The 24,368-nt window shown below is 32.0% G+C and overlaps 2 protein-coding genes across 3 annotated transcripts; one reads left to right on the forward strand and one right to left on the reverse strand.

Annotated features, from left to right (window-relative positions):
* Positions 1 to 759: 759 nt before the first annotated feature.
* Positions 760 to 13,782, forward strand: VCS (Transducin/WD40 repeat-like superfamily protein). Of its 2 annotated transcripts, XM_012223120.4 has the most exons (13): positions 760 to 1,740; positions 3,471 to 3,520; positions 3,595 to 3,751; positions 5,164 to 5,382; positions 6,229 to 6,357; positions 8,945 to 9,521; positions 9,633 to 10,483; positions 10,917 to 11,276; positions 11,347 to 11,466; positions 11,813 to 11,983; positions 12,450 to 12,614; positions 12,703 to 12,828; positions 13,196 to 13,782. In XM_012223120.4, the coding sequence occupies exons 1-13, from the start codon at positions 994 to 996 to the stop codon at positions 13,502 to 13,504; spliced, it is 3,981 nt and encodes a 1,326-aa protein (XP_012078510.1). In that variant the 5' UTR covers positions 760 to 993; the 3' UTR covers positions 13,505 to 13,782. The 2 variants fall into 2 exon arrangements, with proteins under 2 accessions (XP_012078510.1, XP_012078509.1); XM_012223119.4 differs by having other exon boundaries at positions 8,945 to 10,483.
* Positions 13,783 to 21,481: 7,699 nt separating this feature from the next.
* LOC105639152 (Chaperone DnaJ-domain superfamily protein) lies at positions 21,482 to 22,278 on the reverse strand. Its single transcript, XM_012223121.4, has one exon. The coding sequence runs from the start codon at positions 22,177 to 22,179 to the stop codon at positions 21,703 to 21,705; it is 477 nt and encodes a 158-aa protein (XP_012078511.1). The 5' UTR covers positions 22,180 to 22,278; the 3' UTR covers positions 21,482 to 21,702.
* Between the last annotated feature and the right edge of the window lie 2,090 nt (positions 22,279 to 24,368).

Raw genomic sequence — 24,368 nt, forward strand, 5'->3', positions numbered from 1 at the left:
TTTACCAAATCAGCAGCTTCATAAGTGGATTCCTCCATAGATTAATGATTATAAATGGAATTTTAATGTTGTCATGGGAGGAAATGAACATTGATATAGTATGGGCATGATTGTCATAGACCATTTGGGACGATGTTTGGCCGGAAAATCTTGCTTAAAGTCCACCATTAATAATTCAATATTAGGTCACTGCTGTATTTTCAGGAAGCTTTGAATTTAATTTCTGTTTGCATCGAATTAGATTATTAAATTCTTATTTATGCTCGTAAATTTGATAATGCTGATGTTTTTTTTTTATCAAGTAGTTTTTGGATTGTAAAGCTTTGATGGATAAACTAATGCATGTTTCTTTTATTTTTACTAAAAAAATCAGTGAATTAGATTGATCGTACCATTTTAAAGGTATATATCTCTTTGGCCGACTTTAAATTGGGGTATGCCTTTCTAATTTCTTCTATGAAGCTTTTATTTTGATGCTAATGGTATAAATTAACAGCTTTGAGTTTCGGGTAAAAAAAAATTACATAGAAGGCTATAATATATTCAATTTAAAACAAAATTAATTTTATTCACTTAGTTATTGTATAATTTATTTTTTATATAGAAGTTATATATATAGAGAAAAAATTATATGTTATTATGAAAAATAAAAGAAAAACATGATGTGACTTAAATTATATGCATTTTAAATATAAACAAAATAACCTTTCAAAGAAATATATAAACAAAATAAAAAAGACCAAGTAAAAAAAAAAAAAAAAAAATCTGTACCATGGACCTTCTTTTACTTGTGATTTTCATTTCTCTGGTCTTTCCAGTTCCATAGTCCCTCTCTTCACTTCTATTGCTCTTCTTCTCAAAACCTTGTTCTCCAGATCTCTCTAAAATCTTTCTCGCTAGCTCTCCTTAAAAACGAAACAAAACCCTAAAATTCATTCATATATTTGCAATTAGATCTGAAATCAAACGAAAAGCTTCAAATTTCACATTCTAATGGCTTCCCCAAATCCACAATTTGACATGCACAAATTTTTCATGCCAACAACAACAGCAAACCAAAACCAAAACCCAACCCCAAACCCTTCAAATCCTAATCTCATGATTCCACCTCCATCTTCAATTCCTTCTTCTTCTTATCCTCCAACTACTGGAACTAACTTTCCTTTCCAATTCCCTCAACAATTCCACCATCTCCCTTCATATCCTCCTCCTCCTCTCACCAATGTGCCGCCGCAGCGTTCTCTTTCTTATCCCACGCCTCCTCTTCAACTGCAACCACAGCCGCAACCCCAGCAGCAGCAGCAACAGCAACAGAACCCTTCTTCTCGTAACAATAATGAGCGCAGTGGGGCTGAAATCATGGCCCTTCTCCGCCCCACTCCTCCGCCACAGCAGGAACCGTCACCGCCGCCTCAATTAAACCAGCATCCGCCGGAATTTTCTGGTGGAAACAATGTTCCGCCTGTGGGACCCATTAGGATGCCGAGCAGTAAGATGCCTAAGGGCAGGCGGATTACGGGTGATAATGTGGTGTACGATGTGGATGTGAGGTTGCAAGGGGAGGTGCAGCCTCAGCTTGAGGTCACGCCCATAACTAAATACACTTCGGATCCTCAGTTGTGCTTGGGAAGGCAAATTGCTGTTAATAAGTCTTATATTTGTTATGGGTTGAAGCAGGGGAATATTAGGATTCTTAACATAAATACTGCCTTGAGGTCCTTGTTTCGCACCCAGTCTCAGGTCTAATTCAATCTCAGTCTTTTCTGTTTTTTCCCCTTCTATTATTTGTTTTGTTGTTGCCGTAGAGAATGTGTTTATTTTGTGACACTGAGGTCTCACATTAAAATGAAGTTATATTCTTAGTGTGGTTTAATTTTAACCCTGTAGATATGGTCTCGCTACGTATATTTATTGGTTTTTGCAAATTTGTAATTTGGTTATTTTCTTATGCGTTATAGTTTGTATCAACTTTAAGGAGATTGGTTGTGATTTCACTGATAGGTTGATTCTCGTGTATATGTGGTTGTCATGTGGAAATGAACTTTGCCTCTGTGAAGGTGTTGGTATTTTAATGTTCACATAAGCTATATTCAAACGCTTGAAGTTGTTGCATTGCATAATTTGTGCTTTGTCTGTTGAATGGGCAAAGCTCTTGGTAATCATGATTGCATATGCTGTTAACAAAGCTGGAATATAATTATGAATTGTGAATCTGAAATCATGCAAATTGATAATCATGGTAGAAAAAATTGACAACTCTATTCAATTAATTGTTGATCCCAAATAAGTTGGAGATATAAATTTTTAGATAAATAGTAAACTCATATAAATAGAGTAAAGTTATGAAAAGTTGAATATGGCACACCCAGCCTGAATTGACATTCTTCTTTTCCTTCTTTTCCTCAAGAGGGGTCTGGTTGATTTTTTTTCATGTAGCTATATGCTTTTATGTGCCCAAAACCTCTGGAATGGAGGAAAGAAATAGATAGCAGTCCCTTCTTGAATGGGATTAATGTGAAGTTGAGTTAAGTATATGTCTTCTGTGCGCTGCTCTAATCCTTTACATTCCTATGCTAGGATAGGAAAATTGTTTATTGATTTATTTTCATTCTGAAGTACTCTTATTAATTGAATCCCTAGCAATCTCATGTTTCCACACTAATATGATTTCAATCAATCAATGTTTCTACACAAATAAGCATTCTTTCATTCATTTCTTTTGCCTATTGCTTTAGTCTGTCATGACTGAATTTTATGTGGCATCCTGTTAATTCTCCTAAGAGCTGTTAAAAATAAGCATGTTCCAAGAAATAACTTTTTGACCTTCAAGATAAAGTAAAGACATGGATATTTATATAAAGAACAGAGCTGTTCTGCAGTTGATGGGAAAGGGAAACAAGATGATTGTTTTGGAAATTGCTAAATGATTATTGCAAGTTTATCCTATGTTTTTGTTGAACCTTTAGTGCATTTTTCTTGGTCAGGTTATATACTTGGCATTGCAAGAAGGAAAGAGGTTTTGTGCTGAGTTTTTTTCTCTAATTGTTAAGTTAAAAAAAAAAATTTTCATTTACTAACTCAAATATGAGTAAGATGATAATGTATTTAGATTTTAGCATGCAATCCTTGCAACTGTTACTTATTATTGATTGCAAAAAAAAAATATTGCACGCATGAGAATAATGCTTTTGCCATCTTATTTATTTATTTATTTGTCTCTGATGATGTTTTGGTTATTTCTTTTAAAATGATTTCAAATATATCACGTCTGGTCATGAAATATTCCTCCTCTGTGATATCTGCAATACAATCCATTTTGGGATTCTTTTCATGTTGTATCATCTATACAGAGCATCGATATATTCTCATTCACTTAATAGACTATTTAAAAGGGTTTATAATGCAAATTTGTTCAGATGCTTATGTTATTTTGCTTGTTTCATCATCTAAGAGGCATATTTCTCTTGCAGAGGGTCACTGACATGGCTTTCTTTGCTGAGGATGTCCATCTCTTGGCTAGGTACCTTTTTCTTTGTATTATGTAATTTTTCTCATATTGTTTGGCTTCTTGTTGCATGACATGTTTTTATGCAGTGCTGGCATAGATGGACGGATTAATGTCTGGAAAATTTCTGAAGGTCCAGATGAGGAAGATAAGCCACAAATTACAGGAAAGGCTGTTATTGCCATTCAAATAGTCGGAGAGGGAGAAATTAAAAATCCACGAGTTTGTTGGCACTGCTACAAACAAGTATGACTTCCTATTGCTTGTGGCCTTTTCTATTGTAGAGAAATAATTTTTGCTGTATGAATGCAGAATTTATAATCTAATGACGTGGCAAGCGACCTGCGATAGTAGGTTACTGCCTTTTTTTTTTTCTTCTTTTAATATATGCTTTTTCCTATTTCTTCGGCAAATTATTTTTTTTAAATGTGTAAAATTCATTTTTTCTCTCTCTTATACTCTCAATCCTTCTTGATGTAATTTTTTCTTCACCTTTTACTTTTTATTCCATCTTACATGTCTGTAAAGTATGTGGTTGTGTAAATTATAATTTAAATAAAAGTAGAATAAAATTTAAAAATGATGTTTGTAAAAATTAAGGTTTGAAAAAAAGATTTTTTAATTGAAAGAAAATAATTATTAATGAAAAAAAGAAAATATAATGATATGGTAAAACTTAAAACTTAAGATACATAAGGTTTAAAATTTAAAAACATATCAATATATATATATATATATATATATATAAACATTTAAGATTCGTTGTTACATTTTAGATAAGCGGACTATGTTTTACATATAATTATATTTTTATATTCTAAATTACAATGATACATAATTTAAAATAATCTCACAGAGCATATATACATCTTAGTTAGAAATAATTTTAAATTTAATGGTGACAAGTGCCAACACTTAAAAATCGACTTTGATGGTGACAAGAATTTTAATAGAATCACTAAAAGTGTTTTATTTATTATAATAATTTTAATCTTATTATATTATCGTTGAACAATAAAATAAAGGTTTCAGAAGAAATTCTAAATACATAATGGTACGTAAAGTGAGAGTCTAAGTTACAAAGTAATTAAGGTCATATTTTAGCATTATGTTTTGTAATTAGTTTATCAATAATGTTAAAGAGAAAAAAAGAAAAGAACTGGATTTATTTTCTTAGATTGGAAAACCTAAATTCTCAATTTATACTCTTGAAAACTTGGAGTTGTTTTTTATTTTTTAATTTATAGAATTAATTTTATATCTAATAATAAACAAGATTAAAAAAAGATAATGATATCATTATTATATTTTAAGTCTGATTTACAGAGGAGAATGGAAATAACTGACCCCAACTACTTTGGGATTAAGGATTAGTTTTTGTTTTTATAACCTTGTTTACAAAGAGAAAATATCTTTGTTAAAATTAAATCCAATGCATATATAAGCCATTTAAATGTAACAGTTTAGAAAGATCTCTATGTGGGTACATAAATTTTCTAATCTTAAGAATGGTTTTACCCATTGCTTGTTCCCCTCTGAGGAGTTCCTGCCTTCTTCATTTTTATATCTTCTTTGTTTCTTTTATTTTCATTTTAATTGTCCCTTTCATTTGTGGAATTGCTATAGCTTGCTTATGATCCCTTTCACTTTTTCAATAGGAAATTTTGGTGGTTGGGGTTGGTAAGCGTGTTCTTAGAATCGACACTAACAAAGTTGGAAAGGGTGGAGTCTATTCATCAGAGGCACCTCTAGAATGTCCTGTTGACAAACTGGTTGATGGTGTCCAATTGGTTGGAAAACATGACGGAGAGGTGACTGATTTATCAATGTGCCAATGGATGACCACTCGTTTAGTTTCTGCTTCTATGGATGGCACGGTTTGTGTTCGCTCTTGCCCTTTGGCTATATTCATTCTCATTTTCCTCATCAATTATTTTCTAGAATTCCTTTTGAGTTAGTCATTGATACATGTGAGTTTTTATGCATCGTTAAGTTGTGGAAATTCTCAAACTTGAATTAGATTTCTTATGTGTTGGCTTGTTGAATTAGTCTCAAATAGGTTGGATTAGGCCAAGAATGAATTTGGTCAAAGAATATAAAGATATTAACCACATGAGATGATGATAGTCGGAGATTACAAGTAGAAAAGTCTTACAGTTGAACTCTTTCCATTGAATTTTGATTGGGGAAAAGTTCAATGTTGATGTCAATTTGTGATAACTTGTCTCTTCTCTACGGTCTCTATCTCTGTTGATTTTGTTGGTGGTTCACATTTAGCTTTTTAATCATGTTGGTTCAATTTCTGATTCTTTAAAAGCTTTTCTAGGTGTCATGCAAATAGCAAATATCATTGTGTTCATGTAATATGAATCTAAACTTTTGTTAGGCTTGCAATGATTTTGATCCTTAATTTTATACACTTTTGAGAACTGAGGACTTGAAAATAGGGTGACATCATTCTGTATTCATTAGTTGGGATTGTCCTAGCCTTCCCTTATTTGCTTTATAGTGCTCAGATGCTTTCTATTTTTGCTTGGTGGATTCATTCGTCATAAGTTTATACATATAAACGTGCAAATAAACATCTTCCAAATTCCAGCATCTGTTTGATATTCCTACTTTTATGTGCATGCATGATTATTTCCTACTATGCTAATTGATTTATATAGAAATTATAACTTGTTTCTAAAATCATGTTGGTTCATACTTCATTTTGTGACCAGATTAAAATTTGGGAGGATCTCAAGGCATTACCCCTTGTAGTATTAAAGCCTCACGATGGCCTTTCTGTTTACTCAGCTACGTTCTTGACCGCTACCAGCAGGCCAGATCACATCATACTTATCACAGCGGTACGTTCCACTAAGATTTTTATTGTTGTGGCCCATTGGACTGAAAAATCCATAACATTCTGTGCATTTTCAATTTTACATTGGTTAAAATCTCAATTAAGTATAGAATAATGTTATTTTATCGCTAGTTAAACTTGAAATTGATTTTAAAGCATCTATCCTTTCTGCAACCTCGCACTTCTCCCTCTCTTTACCTTTCACTCCCTTCCCCTCTCATTCTCCCTTTCCCTTCCTCAAGCAAGACTGTCAAAAGAAGCTCAATGGCATTTTATTCTTGCCTGTGCTATTGTGGTGCACTTGCTTCAAATATGCTGGCCTTGGCTAGAAGTTGCACATGATTTCTAAACTCAGTTATGCCATTTTGTAACTGGAAAGGTGGGGCAATTGGGTCAAGTTGGGTGGTTTTGGTGGAGCATACTTGTAGTGAAGTGAAGCCGGTCATACTTCCAGTTCTGGACCAGGATTCAAGCTTATTTTTGCTTTGTTTTAATTCAGCTCAAGTTCTGAGTCTAACTGCAAGTTCTGGGCTGGTTTATATGCTGGGTTGTGCAGAATCATGGGCAGTGCAGAATTTGATGGAAATCAAGAATGTGGATTGGGTCTAGGGCTGCAAACAAGTGAGCTTTGACCAGCTTAGTCTTGGCTCATTTAGTAATGAGCCGAGTTGAGCATCACTGGCCTCATATAAAACTTGTGAGCCTGAACGAGCTTAATTGAGCTTAATTTTTTTTTTAAATCAATTTAAGTGATAAATAGAATAATTCATAAATTAATTCAGAAAATGAAAATATTTGTTTAAAAATTTAATATAATTTTAAGTAATTTTAATGATAAATATACAGGCTTTAATTTTTATACTATTGAAAGTTATTATTTTTTTATAGTATTATTTAATAAATAATTTCAGATAAGTTTATTTATGTGTAAAATTATAGATAAGAAAAAATGATATAAATGTAAAATTGAATTATATAGAAGCTGGCTCATCAACCGATATATGAGTAGCCCATGAGCCTAGACCAATTGAGCTTTTCTTAACTTAGCTTGGATACTTTATTGAATAAGCCTTGAAAAATGAACAATTTTTCACCGAGCTGTGCTTTGAGTGGCTTGACTCATTTGGAACCCTAACTGGGTCAAGACTGTTACTGTATCAGCTTATGAACATGAGGAGGGATATAGCTAAGGGTCAGGCTGCGGGAATGGGATGGGAAAGTTGAAGGGTCTGGTGAGGGCAGTGTTACGATTCACGATTTGAATTGTCTGATTCGTATCGAATCTAAGGGGAAACGATACGAATCTTAGTGTAGAATCAGAAAGAAGCCTGAAATCGGTTATGAATTGATCGAATAGGCAGTGAATCTCAGTCACAATGAATTGGTCGATTTCACGCTTGGAAATCAATTGGAAAAATTGTTTACTGAGAAACAATTAGAAAATAGCAAAGAAAGAAGAAAAAAGGAGGGAGGTGAAGAGAGAGAATAGATAAAAAGAGAGAGAAGAGAGAAAGAGAAAGATAATAGAATGAACTACAAAAAATTAAAGAGAGAATCTGAACAGATATTATTAGAGCAGAAATGACTAATCTGTCCATATATGCATCAGTAGACTATTTGTAATGCAATTCAATAACTGCCACGACATAAGGCAACAAATTATTTAGAATTAATGCCCAAACTAATTCACACAATTACAATTACAATTACACTCTCTGCAATTACAATCAGGTATTAACATATTATAAGCCATCAAATTCCCTTTTGTTTTATGATTTTTTTTTGAGAGAGATCCTTTTATTTATGATTTGCAATTGGATTTTTAATATCTTTGTGATAAAATTAATAATTTTTAATTGATCAACCAAATCTTATGATTCAATTCGATTCTCGATTCAAAAAATAGGGCTCGATCCGATTCCCAATTTGACAACTATGGGTGAGGGACACGGACATGGTATGAAAACTGAAGGTATTCGTATTTAGCTGAAGACATCACCTCTTTGTATATAAATAATTTCTGTGCCGAACGTGTTGTTTGAATTTTTCTTCAGTTAATTGATACTTTAGATCAGTCATGGAGATGGAGAGAGAGGACGCGAGTAGAGGAAGCTTAAAGATAGGGGAAAAAACCTTTAAGACGGATAAAACTAATTTTTTTTTTTTTTTTTTACTACACAAATTTTTTCTTTTTTTTTTTTTTTTTTTTTTTTTTTTTTGTCAAGTTTGATTGAGCTGGATACAATAGTTACCAATGTAAAAGGTTGTGAATAGCCTTGACAAAAATTAATGGATTGGCTAAAATTGGACAAGTGCAAAAAGGCTATGCTTTTTTTTAGTCTACTGGCCTACTTTTGTTAGTAAAAAGCTTTTAATCATGCTTGTGCTAGCCAGGTGTTGGATTAACTAAATTGGTCTTTTGCAGTAGTAAGATCGTTAAGCATTTTTTAATTTTTTGGGATGTTATTTGTTTAAGTTTATGAAAATGTAATTTAAAGTTTGCTCACTGCTGAGCATAAGAATACTGTGTTCAGTTTTCAAGACTTGTAAATCTTATGTCATTTCTTGCTATCTTCCAAAAATGTGAACAGGGTCCCCAAAATCGGGAAGTGAAAATTTGGGTCTCAGCCAAAGAAGAGGGCTGGCTCTTGCCTAGTGATTGTGATTCATTGAATTGCATCCAGACTTTAGAGCTGAAGAATTCAGATGAAACTCGAGTAGAAGAGACATTCTTCAATCAAGTTGTAGCTCTGTCCCAAGTGGGCCTCCTCTTACTTGCAAATGCTAAGAGGAATGCCATATATGCTGTGCACTTGGATTATGGTCCTACCCCGGCAGCAACCCGTATAGATTACATATCAGAATTCACTGTTACCATGCCTATCTTGAGTTTAACAGGGACTAGTGATGTTTTACATGACCAGTATGTTGCTCAGATTTATTGTGTCCAGACACAGGCTATCCAGCAATACACTTTGGAGCTAAGCCAGTGCTTGCCTCCATTGTTGGATAATGTGGGTTCAGAGAAATTGGATTCTAATGTTTCACATGATCTAGCTAATGTTGAAGGAGTTGCTGCTTTGGACTCGCGTGGAAGCAACTTTTCTGACATCCCTGTAAGCTCTACTTCGGTTGAAGCGGCTTCTTTGCCAGACATTCCCTCTACAAGTATTGACTCTAAACCTCCTGCTTTAACCCCTTCAATTAGTGATGCTGACATATCTTGTATTTCATCATCTCCCCCTTCCTTGACCCACAATGATTTTTCTGAGCTTACAGATGCAGCGAGGCTTGAACAAGGCCCTCCACCTAGTGACCAGAGTGTAAATCAGCAAGTTACTGATTATTCAGTTGACCAGCAAATGGAGTCTATTCGCACAAACTTATCGGATGTTCCTTCCTTAGATATTGACTCCAGGAATGATGAGACAAAAGGTACACAAGAAGATAATTCTGGCATGCTTAATCGACCAATCACATTTAAACACCCAACACATCTGATAACTCCTGCTGAGATCTTAATGGGTGTTCCATCTCCTAATAATAATAATGAAGTCAAGACTGAGGTTGAAGCTAATATTCAGGATGTGGTTATCAATAGTGATGTCAGTAATTCAGAGGTGGAGGTTAAAGAAGTTGGTGAAATGAAATCTACTCAGAATGATGAATTTGGCTTCCGAGGAGAATCTAAAAATCTTATGTCAGAAAATAAGGAGAAGTTCTTTTGCTCCCAGGCTTCAGACCTTGGTATTGAGATGGCCAGGGAGTGTAGTGCTATATCAGCAGAAACTTATTCTTTGGAGGAGCCTCAGCAAGTTGATGTCGCTGGTGTAGCTGAGTTTCATGCCCAACATTCTCATACAAGTGAGGAAGTTAATGACTCCACAAAAGCCTTATCAGAGAGAGTTTCTGAATCAACCGTACCTGCAATAGTTCAGCAATCAACAACTCCAAGTACAAAGGGGAAGAAACAGAAGGGGAAAATTTCTCAAGCATCAGGTCCATTATCTCCATCACCAAGTGCTTTTAATTCGATAGATTCTTCCAACGAACCAGCTGGGCATTCAAGTCTCCCTTCTTTGGAAGCTGCCTTTCCTCAACTTTTTGCTATGCAAGATATGCTTAATCAGGTAGTAGTTCTACTTTGGACATATAAAATGCCATTGTTCTTTGTAATGGTCTTGGATATTAACTAAATACTTAGGTTCTGATAGGTAGGTGTTCTATTTTTGGTGGTGTTGGTCACCTCTTATATTGTTATTTGCCTTTTGGTTCAAGCTGAAAATTTGCCCTCTTCCCTCCAGGGGACCTGTTCTTACTTTTGGCATTGGGTGATTGAAGATTGGACCAATAACTTTGGTCTATTCTGTGAAATTTGACAAATACATACTTGATGAATCTTAAGATGTAACCAATATGGGTTTGGTACATACTTGACAAATACATACCTGTTTTCTGGGTTTGGATCATACCAATATGGTATCAAAATACTAGTGTGCGTATAACCATTGTAATGGGATCTTTGATCTTTGTATTTTTTTTCTGTTTCTTTTGTTTTTACAGCTATTGACTGCACAAAAAGACATGCAGAAGCAGATGTCAAATATGGTTGCTGTCCCTGTTTCAAAAGAATGTAGAAGACTGGAGGCAGCTTTAGGGCGGAGCATTGAGAAAGCTGTTAAGGCAAATACTGATGCATTATGGGCTCGGTTTCAAGAAGAGAATGCAAAAATTGAGAAGCTGTTGCGGGATCGCACACAACAAATTTCAAATTTGATCTCTAACTTTGTCAATAAGGACTTGATGGCCATGCTAGAAAAAGCAATGAAGAAAGAATTATCTTCGGTTGGACCAGGTGTAGCCCGTACACTGTCTCCAGTTATAGAAAAGACAATATCTTCTGCTATTGCAGAGTCATTCCAGGTAAGATATTGGGAAGTATGTCACTTTTACTTGATATTCATTGTTTTCTAATTCATGTGTTGCATTGCAGAGAGGTGTTGGTGATAAGGCAGTGAATCAACTGGAGAAATCAGTTAATTCAAAACTTGAAACAACTGTTGCTAGGCAAATTCAAGCACAGTTCCAAATTTCTGGAAAGCAAGCTCTCCAGGTATGCACAAGTACAAATTAATCTGTTGTGCATGAGTCATAATTAGTTGAATAAGATTATTTAAGGGCCATTTTCTAGTGCAATGGTATATGTCTTAAACTTGCAGCCCCATGGTTGCAAGTTCAAACCCAAAGAGCAGCTATTTGTAAGCTTCTTGAAATGGGTGCAATTATATACAGAGTTTCCTACTGGGACCTGCTTTGTTGGGACTATATCTTGGTAATGGCACTTTGTTGTGTAGACCCAAAGTTGCTTTGTTGCCTTTCGATGGTGCATTTGACCATTTTTATGTGAATCTGGGGTGTGTCTGATCCATTGGTACTTAGCCCTTATTGTTCTAATGCAGGATGCCTTGAAGGCAACTTTAGAAGCTTCGGTAGTCCCTGCCTTTGAGATGTCATGCAAAGCTATGTTTGAGCAAGTAGATTCCACCTTCCGGAAAGGGATGGTTGAGCATACAACTGCAGCTCAGCAGCATTTTGAATCTGCACATTCTTCACTGGCTGTTGCTTTAAGGGTGCGTATTCTTGTGTCGTGTTACAAACTTTACTAGAAAGGGGACTCTTTCTTCTCTCTCAACATACCTATGATAACTGAGGTTATGAGCAAAAATATGTCATTTTGACTTCGAACTTGTATTCAAATATTATTTGCAAACCAACAGTATGCAACTTTTTAGCTGTGTGCCAAAATAGTGTTTAATTATCTTTCCATAAGATGAAATGTCTTATTATTTTGGCAATAAAAAATTTTGTAACTAAAGATTTTGCTTTTTGTTAACTTCCTACTGCATTTTTGGATGATGAATTATCTCCGAGTCAGGAATCAATTGGAAATTTGTTGTGTTTGACTGCTGCAGGAAATCATCATAATGCAAATTAGAACAGTTGGATATGTAATTCATTCTTTCTGCCAATTTTGCTGCTGCCTGCTAAATAGTTGTGCATTTCTATTATTTATGTTGCTGTTTTTGTTAAATGCAGGAGGCCATCAACTCAGCATCAACGTTGACACAAACCTTGAATGGAGAATTGGCTGAAAGTCAAAGGAAGCTGTTAGCTCTTGTGGCTGTTGGTGCAAACTCAGGTTCAGCAAATCCACTTGTTACGCAACTGAGCAATGGACCTTTGGCTGGCCTCCATGATAAGGTTGGTTTATGTACCAAGCTATAGCTGTCATTTGTTGTTAGCTGTCTTGAAGATTTTTAATTTTAAGCATTTTCTGTCAATGATTAAGGTTGAGACGCATTTGGATCCAACAAAAGACCTATCGAGATTGATATCCGAACGCAAATATGACGAGGCTTTCACTATTGCCCTGCAAAGAAGTGATGTCTCAATTGTGTCATGGTTATGTTCTCAGGTTTCTATCTTACTATCTATTCATGATTTGTTTATATGTGATTAGAAGAAATTTGGGTGGCTGAAAGCCTGAAACTATAATGTTTTTATAAATGAAATCAGTTTAGTTATCTAGTGGTCTTTCACTTTGATTTTTAATTCATTAAGATAAATGTGGAAGATGTCATTTTTATTGGACCCTCTATGTGTGCTCTTACATCGAGTTTTCTAGAAATTCATTTGTATGCTCTGGTTACTCAATTCTGTTCTTTTTATTTTCATGAAGTTCCTTCTGCCATGTTTATTCCTTATTGGCCAGTGGATGTTATCTCAGTCTTGAAATGAACTGCGAAAAATTAGTTGTGTAATTTTGTCTCTGCTTTTGCTAGGTTGATTTGCATGGGATATTAGCAACGGTTCCTCTCCCATTAAACCAAGGAGTACTACTCTCTCTTCTACAGCAATTGGCGTGTGATATTAGCAACGATTCAGCTCGAAAGCTGGCATGGATGACAGATGTGGCAGCTGCCATAAACCCAGCAGACCAAATGATTGCAATGCATGTAAGGCCAATTTTTGAGCAAGTATATCAGATCCTGCACCATCAACGGAGCTTGCCTGCCATTACTGGTGCTGAACTCTCAACGATCCGTGTTCTTATGCATGTCATCAACTCAATGCTTGTGACTTGTAAATGATTCCTTCCCTTTTGAACCTGTGCTAAATTTGATAAGTTTTGAGCTATTAGGAACGTTGTACAAAATCTTTGGTGGTTCATAGGAAAAGGTCTGTCTTTTTTTGGTTTTCTTTTTAGGGAATTATTACTATATTTCCCCTTCTTTGAATAGAGGTTTATGAATTTAGAGTTTTCTTAGTTTCTAGAGAGAACAGTATCATCTGTCTAATAGTTCAGGTTCGTCAGATTTTCTCCTTTGTCCTCATAGATTAAATGCAAATTTTAGTCTTTATTTTTCTAGATTTCTTGGTTTAAATGAGATTGTGCTTTTCAGAATATGGTGCACTATACAAACGCATTTTAGATATATTAGTTTTTTTGAATGTGTATTTTTATAATTTTTTTATTTTTTATTTTTATGATTCTCTCTCTCTTTCTTTGGTCTAGGATATGATATAATTAGATATCAGTTAAATCTTTCTTATTTTATATAACAGTTTGAGTTTTCATTTCCTTTTTTTTAAAAAAAATTTTACAGAAGAATTAGGATCTTTAATTGAGTTCAAATATTAATCTCTTCATAATAATAAATTTATTAAGAATATTTCTTTTCTAATTAGTTAAAAAATATATATTTTTTAATATTATAATCCTTAAATTACGTCAATATTTCTAATTGGACTAAATTATTTTTCACTTTTGTTCTTTTACAAAAATATTGAGGTTCTTAAGTAAGTTAAAATGTATTTTTCTTTAAAAAATATATATATTAGGATTCTGAATTGAGTCAACATTATTGGAATGTTAAATATTTAAGGATATTCCTATTTTGTTACATTAAAATATTAGGATTCCTCGTTAAAATAATTCTCTCTCTTTTTTTTTACGTTTTCTTTTGAAAACATTTGGATTTTTGATTAATTTGAATTATTATTATTTTATTGTAATAATAATAAATTATTAAGAATATTTTTTATTAATTGAGTTAAAATATTTGCTTTTTTAAAATTATAATTGAGTTATGCTTGGAATATCCTTATTCTTTGTGTGCATACTTAAAATAAAAGATTGAACATTGGGATGGTAATTAGATGAAGGATTGTGGCTATGGTGGCCATGTGGTAACTTGTCCTGAGGTTTTGAATGCGCGTCTCCAACAAGATGCTTTTCGATGAGGCTACACCACACGCATGTGATGGAAGAACCTTCTCTAATGCTTTCTACTTTGCTTGATGCTGATACTGCACCTGTCTTTTGCTTGCCCATGATTTGTTAGTGGTACCTTTTCATCAAAATTAAGTCCTTTATCCTTTCTTTTTTTATTATTATTATTATTATTAAAATTATATCCTTATTTAATTAGTAATATAATATTTTTTTTTAGAAAAAAAAATGGAAATATAAATATAATTTGCTATAAACATCCCTACACACTTCAACAATTCCTCCTAAGCATTTTTACCGTATGAAACCACCAAATAAACCCCGAATTTTTCAAGTTGTTACGATTGCATCCTAAATCCATCTTTATCCTTATTTTTGCCTTTTGATCTAATTGTGCCCTAAACCAAATTAGGGTTAGGCTACTAGTTTAAAAAAGAAATATAAGGCTCCATTTATTTTCAAAGATAATTTTGGCAAATATATTTTTTAAGAAAATAAATATTTTCCAAATAATTTTCATTTCTTGTTATTCGGTTCTAGTATTGAAAATTAGATAAAAAAAATATTAAATTTTTTATTTTTTTTTATAAACAACCGGTATCCAGATCCTGTCATCAGAGACCGTATAATTCGGCTAGAGATTTAGTCATATTTAAGGCTCTTTGCTCTTTCCTACAGTTGTATTTAGTATTGAGCGAACCTGAGAACTCTTATCATAAGCCCAATCTACATTATCAACTGATCAACGATCCGTAGGTATTAACTTTTTGACTTTGCTATAAAATATTTAAAATTATAGATACTATATATTTTAAAATTTTATTATTAAATATGAGAAAAAATTGTATAAAAATGATAAATTATGATTGTCATATGTGATAATGCAGTTGACGGATTCGTGAGTGGTGATGGTTGGTGACAATTGATGGTGACCACCGATGATTACTTAATAATAAATGCATATTTATAATTATAGAATATAACAAGTTTATTAATATTCGAAAATGTATTCCCTTTTCAAGACAATTTATTTTTCAAATATAGACGGAGCCTAAAAGTAAGCTCTAATTTACTCAAGTCACACTATCCCAACTCCCGACGTGAGTTAACTCTAACGGTGAATTCACTTATCCCATAACCCTTCTCTCTCTTTTTAATATAATTAAATATGGTATTTACTTAGTCAAACAAAGAGGAACGATGTTTTCTTTTGGGTATCTCTTAAGAATATTCTCTCTCTTTTTATGACATCGCGGTGCATTGTGATTAACTAACTTAAACATACTTATAATAAGCCTCGGCATTGTAACAAATTGTAATTAAATAACTAACACTACCAAAATAAATGAATAAAAGTTCAATTTGCCTCTTAAATTTGGAAATAATGTATAATTTTTCTTCTAAATTTGCACCAAAAGAAAAAAAAGTCAATTTTTATTTAAAAAACAATTTTTATTACTTTTAATAAATAAAATTATTTTAAATTATGAATGAAAGTAATTATAGAATAATTAAATAAAATATTAAATTTAAAAAGACTCAATGATCAATTAAATTCTAAACTTTAGCTGTTTTAACAATTTTAACTATTTTTTTTATTATTTTTTCAATCTCACCGGTAACTTATTATTATGATTTTTAAAATAATTGTAGCCTCCGTCACACATCCGTTAAATTATTGAATTGCAAAACTCTCAATCCCAAATCTTTAAATGTAATCTATAAACAGAAAAGGCAAAATAATAGAACCAAATCCACAACAAACAGTTATAATATATTTATACGCAAAATAACATATTTTCATGTATATAAATATAAATCTAGAACTAATTAATTAATGATCGTAAGGGAGAGAATATTCCCTAAAAATCAATTTTAAAAAAATTTGAAACATAAATTTGCAAAGTTGCAGATAATTGCATTGAGAATTTCTAGTGTCCAAGAAGAAATTTTAACTTTGAGCTTTGAAAATTGCAGCAACTGAGCCTTGCGGTAACAATCTTTAAGCTTTGTAAAAGACGAGAACTCATCGTCCCATTCATCATCTTACAAAAAAAAAAGAAATTGAAATTCGCAGAAAAATCAAAAGGCTTGATTTCAATTCAAGCATGACATCGTCGTCTTTGCCAACATCACACTTATTTTTAACTTCTTGAAAATCAGCCTCAAATCATCGTCAAGATCAACAACACGCTTTGGGTAATGCTCCCTAATAGGTTTCTTCATATGAAACCATTGAAAATTAGCTGTCAATTGCCATGAAGTCCGCCGGACAATAGAAGAAGAGAACACCATCATATATGGTGGTTATCACTATAGCAATTGATGATTTTTATTGTCCAAATCGAAGTCGAGCTCAAGCATATCAAAGTCTCGATTGAAGAAGATTGAGATGGATCGAAGATGGGGATGCCAAATAAAGCTTTGATGGAGCGAGACAAGATGAACAGAGATTTAGAGTATCTCTAATGCAAACATTGATTACTCTAATTTATTTGCCATAAATTAAAAGAAAAATATTTTCCAATGTTATTTTTTGTTTAGTCTCATGTATATATAAAAAAAAGACTATCCATCACATTCTCTATTTTCAAAAGGTCTGTTAGATAGCGTGACTCAATTTTTTATTTTTTATTTTTATATATATTTTTCTTATTTTTTTATTATCCTTTATACCTTTTCTTTTATTCGCGATCAAATTTGTTCTTGCACTGAAACTGATTTCTTTTTCTTGTATTAGACAGCCATTTTTAAAATCTAACATCTATAAATATACATTCAGTACAATTCATAGTTGCGTTGAAAAAGCTTTTAGGACAAAATTTGAGAGGCATTGATTTTCAGGGATGAGACATTTTTTTAGTCATCCTAATCATCCGCGGAGTTGGTATGTCCTGGGACCCATTAAAAGCCACATCTCCAAGTTCCTAATGGATCTTGGACAAAGGCTACAGTTGTTTAAAAAAGAAGTAAGTTGATACTATCATCCGGAAAAAATTAAAAATATTGGCTAGAATCGTTAAAACAGCAAGATTTTATTCAGTCATTTACCCATTTAAAAAAAATTATAAAATTAGAAAAATATTTAGTTTGAAAAAATATTTATTACTCTTTAATTATTTTCAATTAAATTGAATTTTTTTTATTTTTCTTGCGCAAGTTTAAAGGGAAATTATGCAAAATATTTTATTTTTAGGCAAAATTGTTATTGTTCTCAAGTTTATGGACAAATTGAGACTTATTTCTAAAAAAAAAAAAATCTAAAAAAGAGGTAATTCTAGATTTAAAAGAACTATTTTTCAATAGAAATTTTTTGTATCTCAAATATGAATGCATAAACTAAATTTCAAAGTTCAAAGATTTAAAAGTTGACATGAACCGAATAAAAATACAACTTATTCCCTCGGTACTTTTCATATAGAAACAATTAATTTTTCATTAAGATTAATAAAGTAATTTAATCAATTTTTTTTGTTATCTTTTTTCTAATTTACCCCTAATATCTCATTTATTACTCCTCTAATATCAATCTATATCTTAAATTATATTTTAATCTTCAATGAAAGAAATACAAGCAGTTACAAAAATGAAGTGTATGCTCTGACCTGTGGAGAGAAATTCATTTTTTGTCCTCTATTTGAAAAAATTGTTTGGAATTATGAAAATCTGTGTTCATTTAACCTTCCAACTGCCTCTGATTATTGAAAATGTATTTTAAATATTGCACAATTTTTTAAATATTCGGTGAAGTCTACATGAATTCATTTCAATGAGGTCAACTTGAAAATTTTGTAGTCATTTTCTATTCAAACTCCATTTTAATCCACGCTCATATAATTTATATGAGCAAATTTTTTTTTTCAATGGAAATAGATGTAAATAAATTCATTCTCTAAAAGTTATTCACATTAAATGCTCACATATACTTTTGTCTCCCACTATCTTGAGAATCTTCTACACTAAAAGCTTCATAAATGACTAAAACAAGAGTAAAATAGACTTTTTTACATTGACATAACTTCCAAAAAAGTTACCAAATTAAATAAAATTTTCTATATATATAAAAAAAAAAAATCCAAAATGAAAATTTTTCCTGAGAGTATAATTTTTATCTCCATGTAAGCTTTAATAAAAGTTCAACACTTTTAACAATCCCGTTCAAAATATTTCTCTCTCCCTACAAAGAAACCTTACATTAATAATAGCAACTCTCTTCCCTTACCTTTTCATATTCTTTAAACCCATTAGTTAGTAACCAAAAAGGACAAACCTCAATCCAATTTTCATAATCGTTTCTTTATTTTTCCATTTTCATCCACAAAGCTTCTTCGCCACTGTCAGGAAGAAGTCATTCGTGGCCTCATAAGATGAAGGTTGGAGCAGCGATCGGTAGAGACTTTAACATTGTTGATGGCCTCATCAGCTTTCTGGGAAGATAAAGTGATTACTTCGAACTTAAGGATAACAAGTGAAAATAAGCCTTCTCTATTGATTCAAAATGAATACTAGTCTGCATCATAGTTTCACCCTTTAAAATAATGTTGCCAGGTTGCCAAGTTCTAGTGATTTCTGGATTTGTGAGTGGATCCAAATTAAATTTCTATTTTCATATAGTTATAATTTGTAGTCGATGGAACACTTCTTAAAACCCAGCTGTTACTAGTTGTGATTAACAGATGAACGTAAATTATGTTTAACCCTACTGTATTTAAAATTATTTTTTTGGATATAGGCATTTAAATCGCATTGACAAGAACGTAAATTACATTTACATAGACTTTCATTTGATAACAAAACTAAAAAATCCCTCTACGTTCATTAACCAATTAATTCAAACATCCTCAAAGAATCTCACCTCATAGAGCAAAACCTCGATTACCCCGAAAAAAAAAAAAAAAAGAAGAGATTTTTGTGGATATTTGGGGTTTAGGGTTGATAATTTGGGACAGGGAAAAGAAAGGGTGTAGATTTCGGGCTTATTGACAAAAATGGGTCATCCAATTTTCAGGCCTTGATGAGTATATACACTCTTGCATTTGGATAACTAGGAAGGGCATCAATAGACTTCTTATCAGGCAAAGAAAAAACAAGTCATCATCATCAACCTTGTGAATTTTCTTCACAAGTGGAAGTTTCACAGATTCATCGGCATCATTTTGAGTTTTTCTCTTTGCTGGAAGCTCCTGCTTTTGTTCGTCCTTTGCAAAATATTTGCTTCTTTTCCTTCTGCCGGAATTTTCTTCCCCTCCTTGAGTCTAAATTTGTTCCAAATGATTTTAAAAAACAATAGATACACGTCAAGAAAGAGGCAGAGGAAAACAGGGGCGGAAGATTATTTTATACAAGTTATATTCTAATTTATTAATAGTCTATTTAGATTTCATATTCCAACGTGAATCATATTTTAAATTAAGATCTAATTACAATTAACGTTAGAAGTTTGTTGATGATATTTATAAATAGCTTTAAAAATTTTTAATTATAATACTATTAGCATTCTATTCAATTAATAACTTTTTTATTTTTAATAAAATTTCATAATTACCAAACTATAAAACATTCAATTAAATTATTAAGACATGACATAAATACTATATATATATATTTTTTAATATATTTTATGAAAAAATGAATTCAATTTATTAAAATATTATAATTTAATATATGTAATTTTATTAAAATTTTACTTATGAATAATATTATATTACTATTCTATAATATTTTATTCATTAATAAATGTTTAGAGTTTAAATTATTAGAATTGTCCGTATATACATATATCATTTGCATATTTTACACAAGAATGTTAAGTAGTTTGGTGGTAAATTAACTTAATTGGTATAACATAAAAATTTTGCTTCAAACCATATGGGTTCGGACAGTGGGTATCCGTCCTAGACCCGATTACTATCGGGTATCCCTTACCTGTCCACATAAACTCGAATCAGCTCTGAACCCGACGTGGATACTAAAATCACTATCCAACCCCGTTTATACACTGCCCAAACCCACCAAAATTGGTTTGGATTAAATTGTCATCCCTATCTTCCCCTCTCAGTTTGATTGTGTTTCGCCAACAAGAATTCAGCTGAATAGAGCGAAATCTGTGAGGAATTAAGAAGCTTACAAACAGGAAAGGTAGGTTTAAAATTTTCATTATTTTTTTTTACTGTTTTTCTTTTTTAATCACGGAACTGGTACAGATCTTGTTATTCCATTGAATTTTATGGGATTTTTTTTATTATTTCTTTTATTTTATGAGGTTTTTTTTATCATTATAATAAATTTTTCTTTGATTTCGTTTGAATCTGCAAAATCGAAATATCTTGTTGTGATTAAAGATGATTTATATTCAATTTCATATTCCTGTTTTATTTTCTTCAGGTTTTATGCTTATTTTCCTACCTTCAATAATTTTTTATCATTTTGTTCAAAAAACAAGTAAGTTTTTGAAAAATTTGGGATCAATTATTTTGCTGAGAATTTATCTTGCCAAAGATTTCTTTGATCCAATGTTATTTGTACTCTTCTGGAAAACTGAAGCAGAATGACCATTGTAGTAGCAGAGAGTTCTTCAAGAAGCGAAAGTAAGTGTAAAAAAATTAAAAAGAAAAACAAAAAATATACAGTCAGCATTTTTAATTTAGGTAGATTAAAATTAAATACATATACTATTATTATTGTTAAATCCATTCTTTTTTTTTTTTTTTTCTATTTATTATTCTGAGGGGGCATAGATACCGAAGAATCTGTTTGAACAAAGCTACAATAAAAATTCCACAAAGTCAAGGGGCCATTTGGAGAATTAGTAATAGTTTAGGGGTAAATTTATGCATTTGGACACAATATGTTTTTTCTTTTGTTCTTTTCATCTCCTCATAGAGGGGGAAAAATAAAGTGTAGAATCTCTACACCAAAAATATTTCTATACATTGTTACAGCTAAGACTAAATCCCTAATAAAATACAAAAAAAAAGAAGAAACAATTAAAAAGAATAAAAAAAGGAAACTGATCTTCAATTAGATTCATTGAACCTTGCCAGCCCAAAATGCTTCTTACCAGCACTGATCCGTCTCCCATCTCCGGGTCGGATAATACCCGTCCGTAAACCCGAACCCTGTTCTTCTTCTCTGGCAATAATTGCTAGCCGCTTCAAGAGACAAATCGTACATCGCTCTCGCGGCCGGATCCGACAGTGTCTCATAAGCATTATGGATCTCAATAAAATCCCTACCGTCCGATTGTACTTCTTCATGGATCGCGTCTGGATGGTAGACCTTTGCTAGATTCCTATACGCCGTCTTGATCTCCATTTGCGACGCCGTTTGCTTGACTTTGAGAATCTCGTACAGACTCATTGTCTTGCCCGAACTGACCGGTATTGGATCGGCGAACGTTGAAACCGAAGCCTTAACATTGATTCTCCGGCGAGATCCAGGAGAAAAATGGACTCTAGACGATGCTAAGATTGTCTTTCCGGTGTCCGGACTTGGAGGATTCAGGGTTAGGGCTAAGGCAGAAGTAGCGTACATTGAAAGAGGGTAAAAGGGCGTATGTTGAAGAGTATATTTCGAATATCCGTTCTTTTTGGTGTGTGAATTGGTGGTGGAAGAAAAGAAAATATATATAAAGGGTCAAAGGAAGGAAGGTCTTTTTTTTAATTATCAGGAAAAATCAATAAAGCAGAGGTACTAAGGATATAACAAATAAAACCGTGGGGCAGTGTTGTCTGTTTCAAAAAATATTTTCTAGGGGCAAGGAAGACATGTCATTGCTAGCATAATAATAATAGATAATAAATAAAATAATAATAATTGTAAAAGCTTCTAGAAGAATTCTTCTTTAACTGTTCTTTTGTTCCTCTTTCTTTGTTGTTACTCGTCGGTCTTAGGCTTCTGGGCGCCAAGTCGAGCCGTTTTAAGGAAAAAAAAATTGATATATTTAATACTTCAAAAGTGAATAGCACTGAAATTTAAATTTTTAATTTTTTAATAGTATTAAAAATAAATATTTTGCCTCTAAAATAAAAGTGATTATGTTGTATTAGCTGAACGGTTGCATATTTTATGGAAATTAATTTGTAAAATAATTTAATAATTATTTCTTTTGAGTTTTATCATTTTATTTTGATTAAATTAATAATAAAAAAAAAGAAAAATCATGAAAGGGACTAAGCGGCTTAAAGGTCGTCAGCTAAAGCCTCGACAAAACAAAATGCTTAATCAGTGGCCAATTTCGCTGAACTTAACACGTTGGTACTCATTGCAGCCAACCGTTTCCAAAAATCGTGCCTTGAAATCTCGCACATGCCAAAGTTTCTAGAACCCGAAGGCCCACAACTTTGATCCACTTTCTTGCAAATACCTGCGCCGCTGGATTTTGTTGAACCATCCAATTTAAGATCCAGCGGCTGATAATTTTAGAAAATGACCATCTAACTTATATATATATATATGTTGCTATAAAGAGAGGTGATATGAGATCGGACGGCTACGATTCAGGATTAGATTTCGCAAGTGTCAGGCCTTCCAGAAGCTCTTGTTTGTTACAGTCACTGTTGCGTCAAGTCCTAAATCGCCATTTCCATGAAGGCAGATAAGGTGCAGTTTGGGCTCCTCTTAGACACTAGACAGGTGAACAGGATATTGTATATTAGGTGTGCCACGTGGGAGGGCTTCTAGAAACCTTTTCTCCGAGGAGCACTTTAATTTTTTTTTAAAATTAAAAAAAAATTAATATCTTATTTTTTTTTTGGTTTAATTTCACCATCCACCATCAACTTTTCTTTTATATATCATCTATGATCTATAGGTCTATAATTTTATAATATATATATATATATATATATATATATATATATATATATATATATATATATATATAAATGAAATTGGATGCAAAACATTGGGATTACAAAGACGTTCTTATTATGTTTATATATTAATAAAAATATTATTAAGAATTTTAATTAACTTGGTTTAAAAAATAAAGGTGATTTAATTTTAATTGGTCATGTTAATTTCTTATTTAAATTTAAATAATGTTTGATAAAATAAAAAATTGTATTATATATTATATAAGGTACTAAATATTGTAATATTATTTTTCTCACTTAAGTGAAGTGTGAGAGGTTTCGAGTTTAATTTCTCTCAATTGCAAGTGTTTTTACTAATTTGGTAAGTCTAGGAGAGGACTAACCCTTGTTGTGTAGCTCGAAGTGTTAGCTCGGCTCATCAGACTTCTCAATGAATCAAAAAAAAATATTATACTAATATTCGATTCCAACTTTCTTATAACTAGAATCGTAATTTTGAAACCGAAACTGGCAATTCTTGAATCTTGATCATGCATAGTATATACCCAAGATAAAATTTAAAAAAAAAATCAAAATCTATATTAAATTTTAATATATAATCACTGAATTTCATTAATTCAACCTTCATGTGTAATTTTCTACTTATGTCAAGTTTTACAAATAAAATGAGATTTTTCATCTCTAAAATGGCCAAGAACATTTTTCTTATAGTCTAACAAGCCAATAAAATTCTAACCTAACAACCAAAACAAAGATCATTTATCTCGATTTAAACCTTGCCCTTACCCCATTTTTAATTTGTAACCTCATTCAAAAATATTAAAATTCTCACACAAGTAATTGAGAAATATTGCAACCAAATATTTTCGTACAAGATAATAGAAAAATATCGCAATCAAATATAGA

Source organism: Jatropha curcas, chromosome 5, assembly GCF_041381405.1.
Source record: "Jatropha curcas cultivar XTBG-Jc1 chromosome 5, XTBG_Jcur_1.0, whole genome shotgun sequence".
NCBI lineage: Eukaryota > Viridiplantae > Streptophyta > Magnoliopsida > Malpighiales > Euphorbiaceae > Jatropha > Jatropha curcas.

Bases quoted from the DNA above. Each gene is read 5' to 3' on its own strand.
- LOC105639152 (XM_012223121.4), bottom strand. From the start codon at position 22,179: ATGTACGCTACTTCTGCCTTAGCCCTAACCCTGAATCCTCCAAGTCCG.
- VCS (XM_012223119.4), top strand. From the start codon at position 994: ATGGCTTCCCCAAATCCACAATTTGACATGCACAAATTTTTCATGCCA. The intron at 10,484-10,916 runs GTAGTAGTTCTA...TTGTTTTTACAG, and splicing joins TGCAAGATATGCTTAATCAG to CTATTGACTGCACAAAAAGA. The intron at 11,467-11,812 runs GTATGCACAAGT...GTTCTAATGCAG, and splicing joins CTGGAAAGCAAGCTCTCCAG to GATGCCTTGAAGGCAACTTT.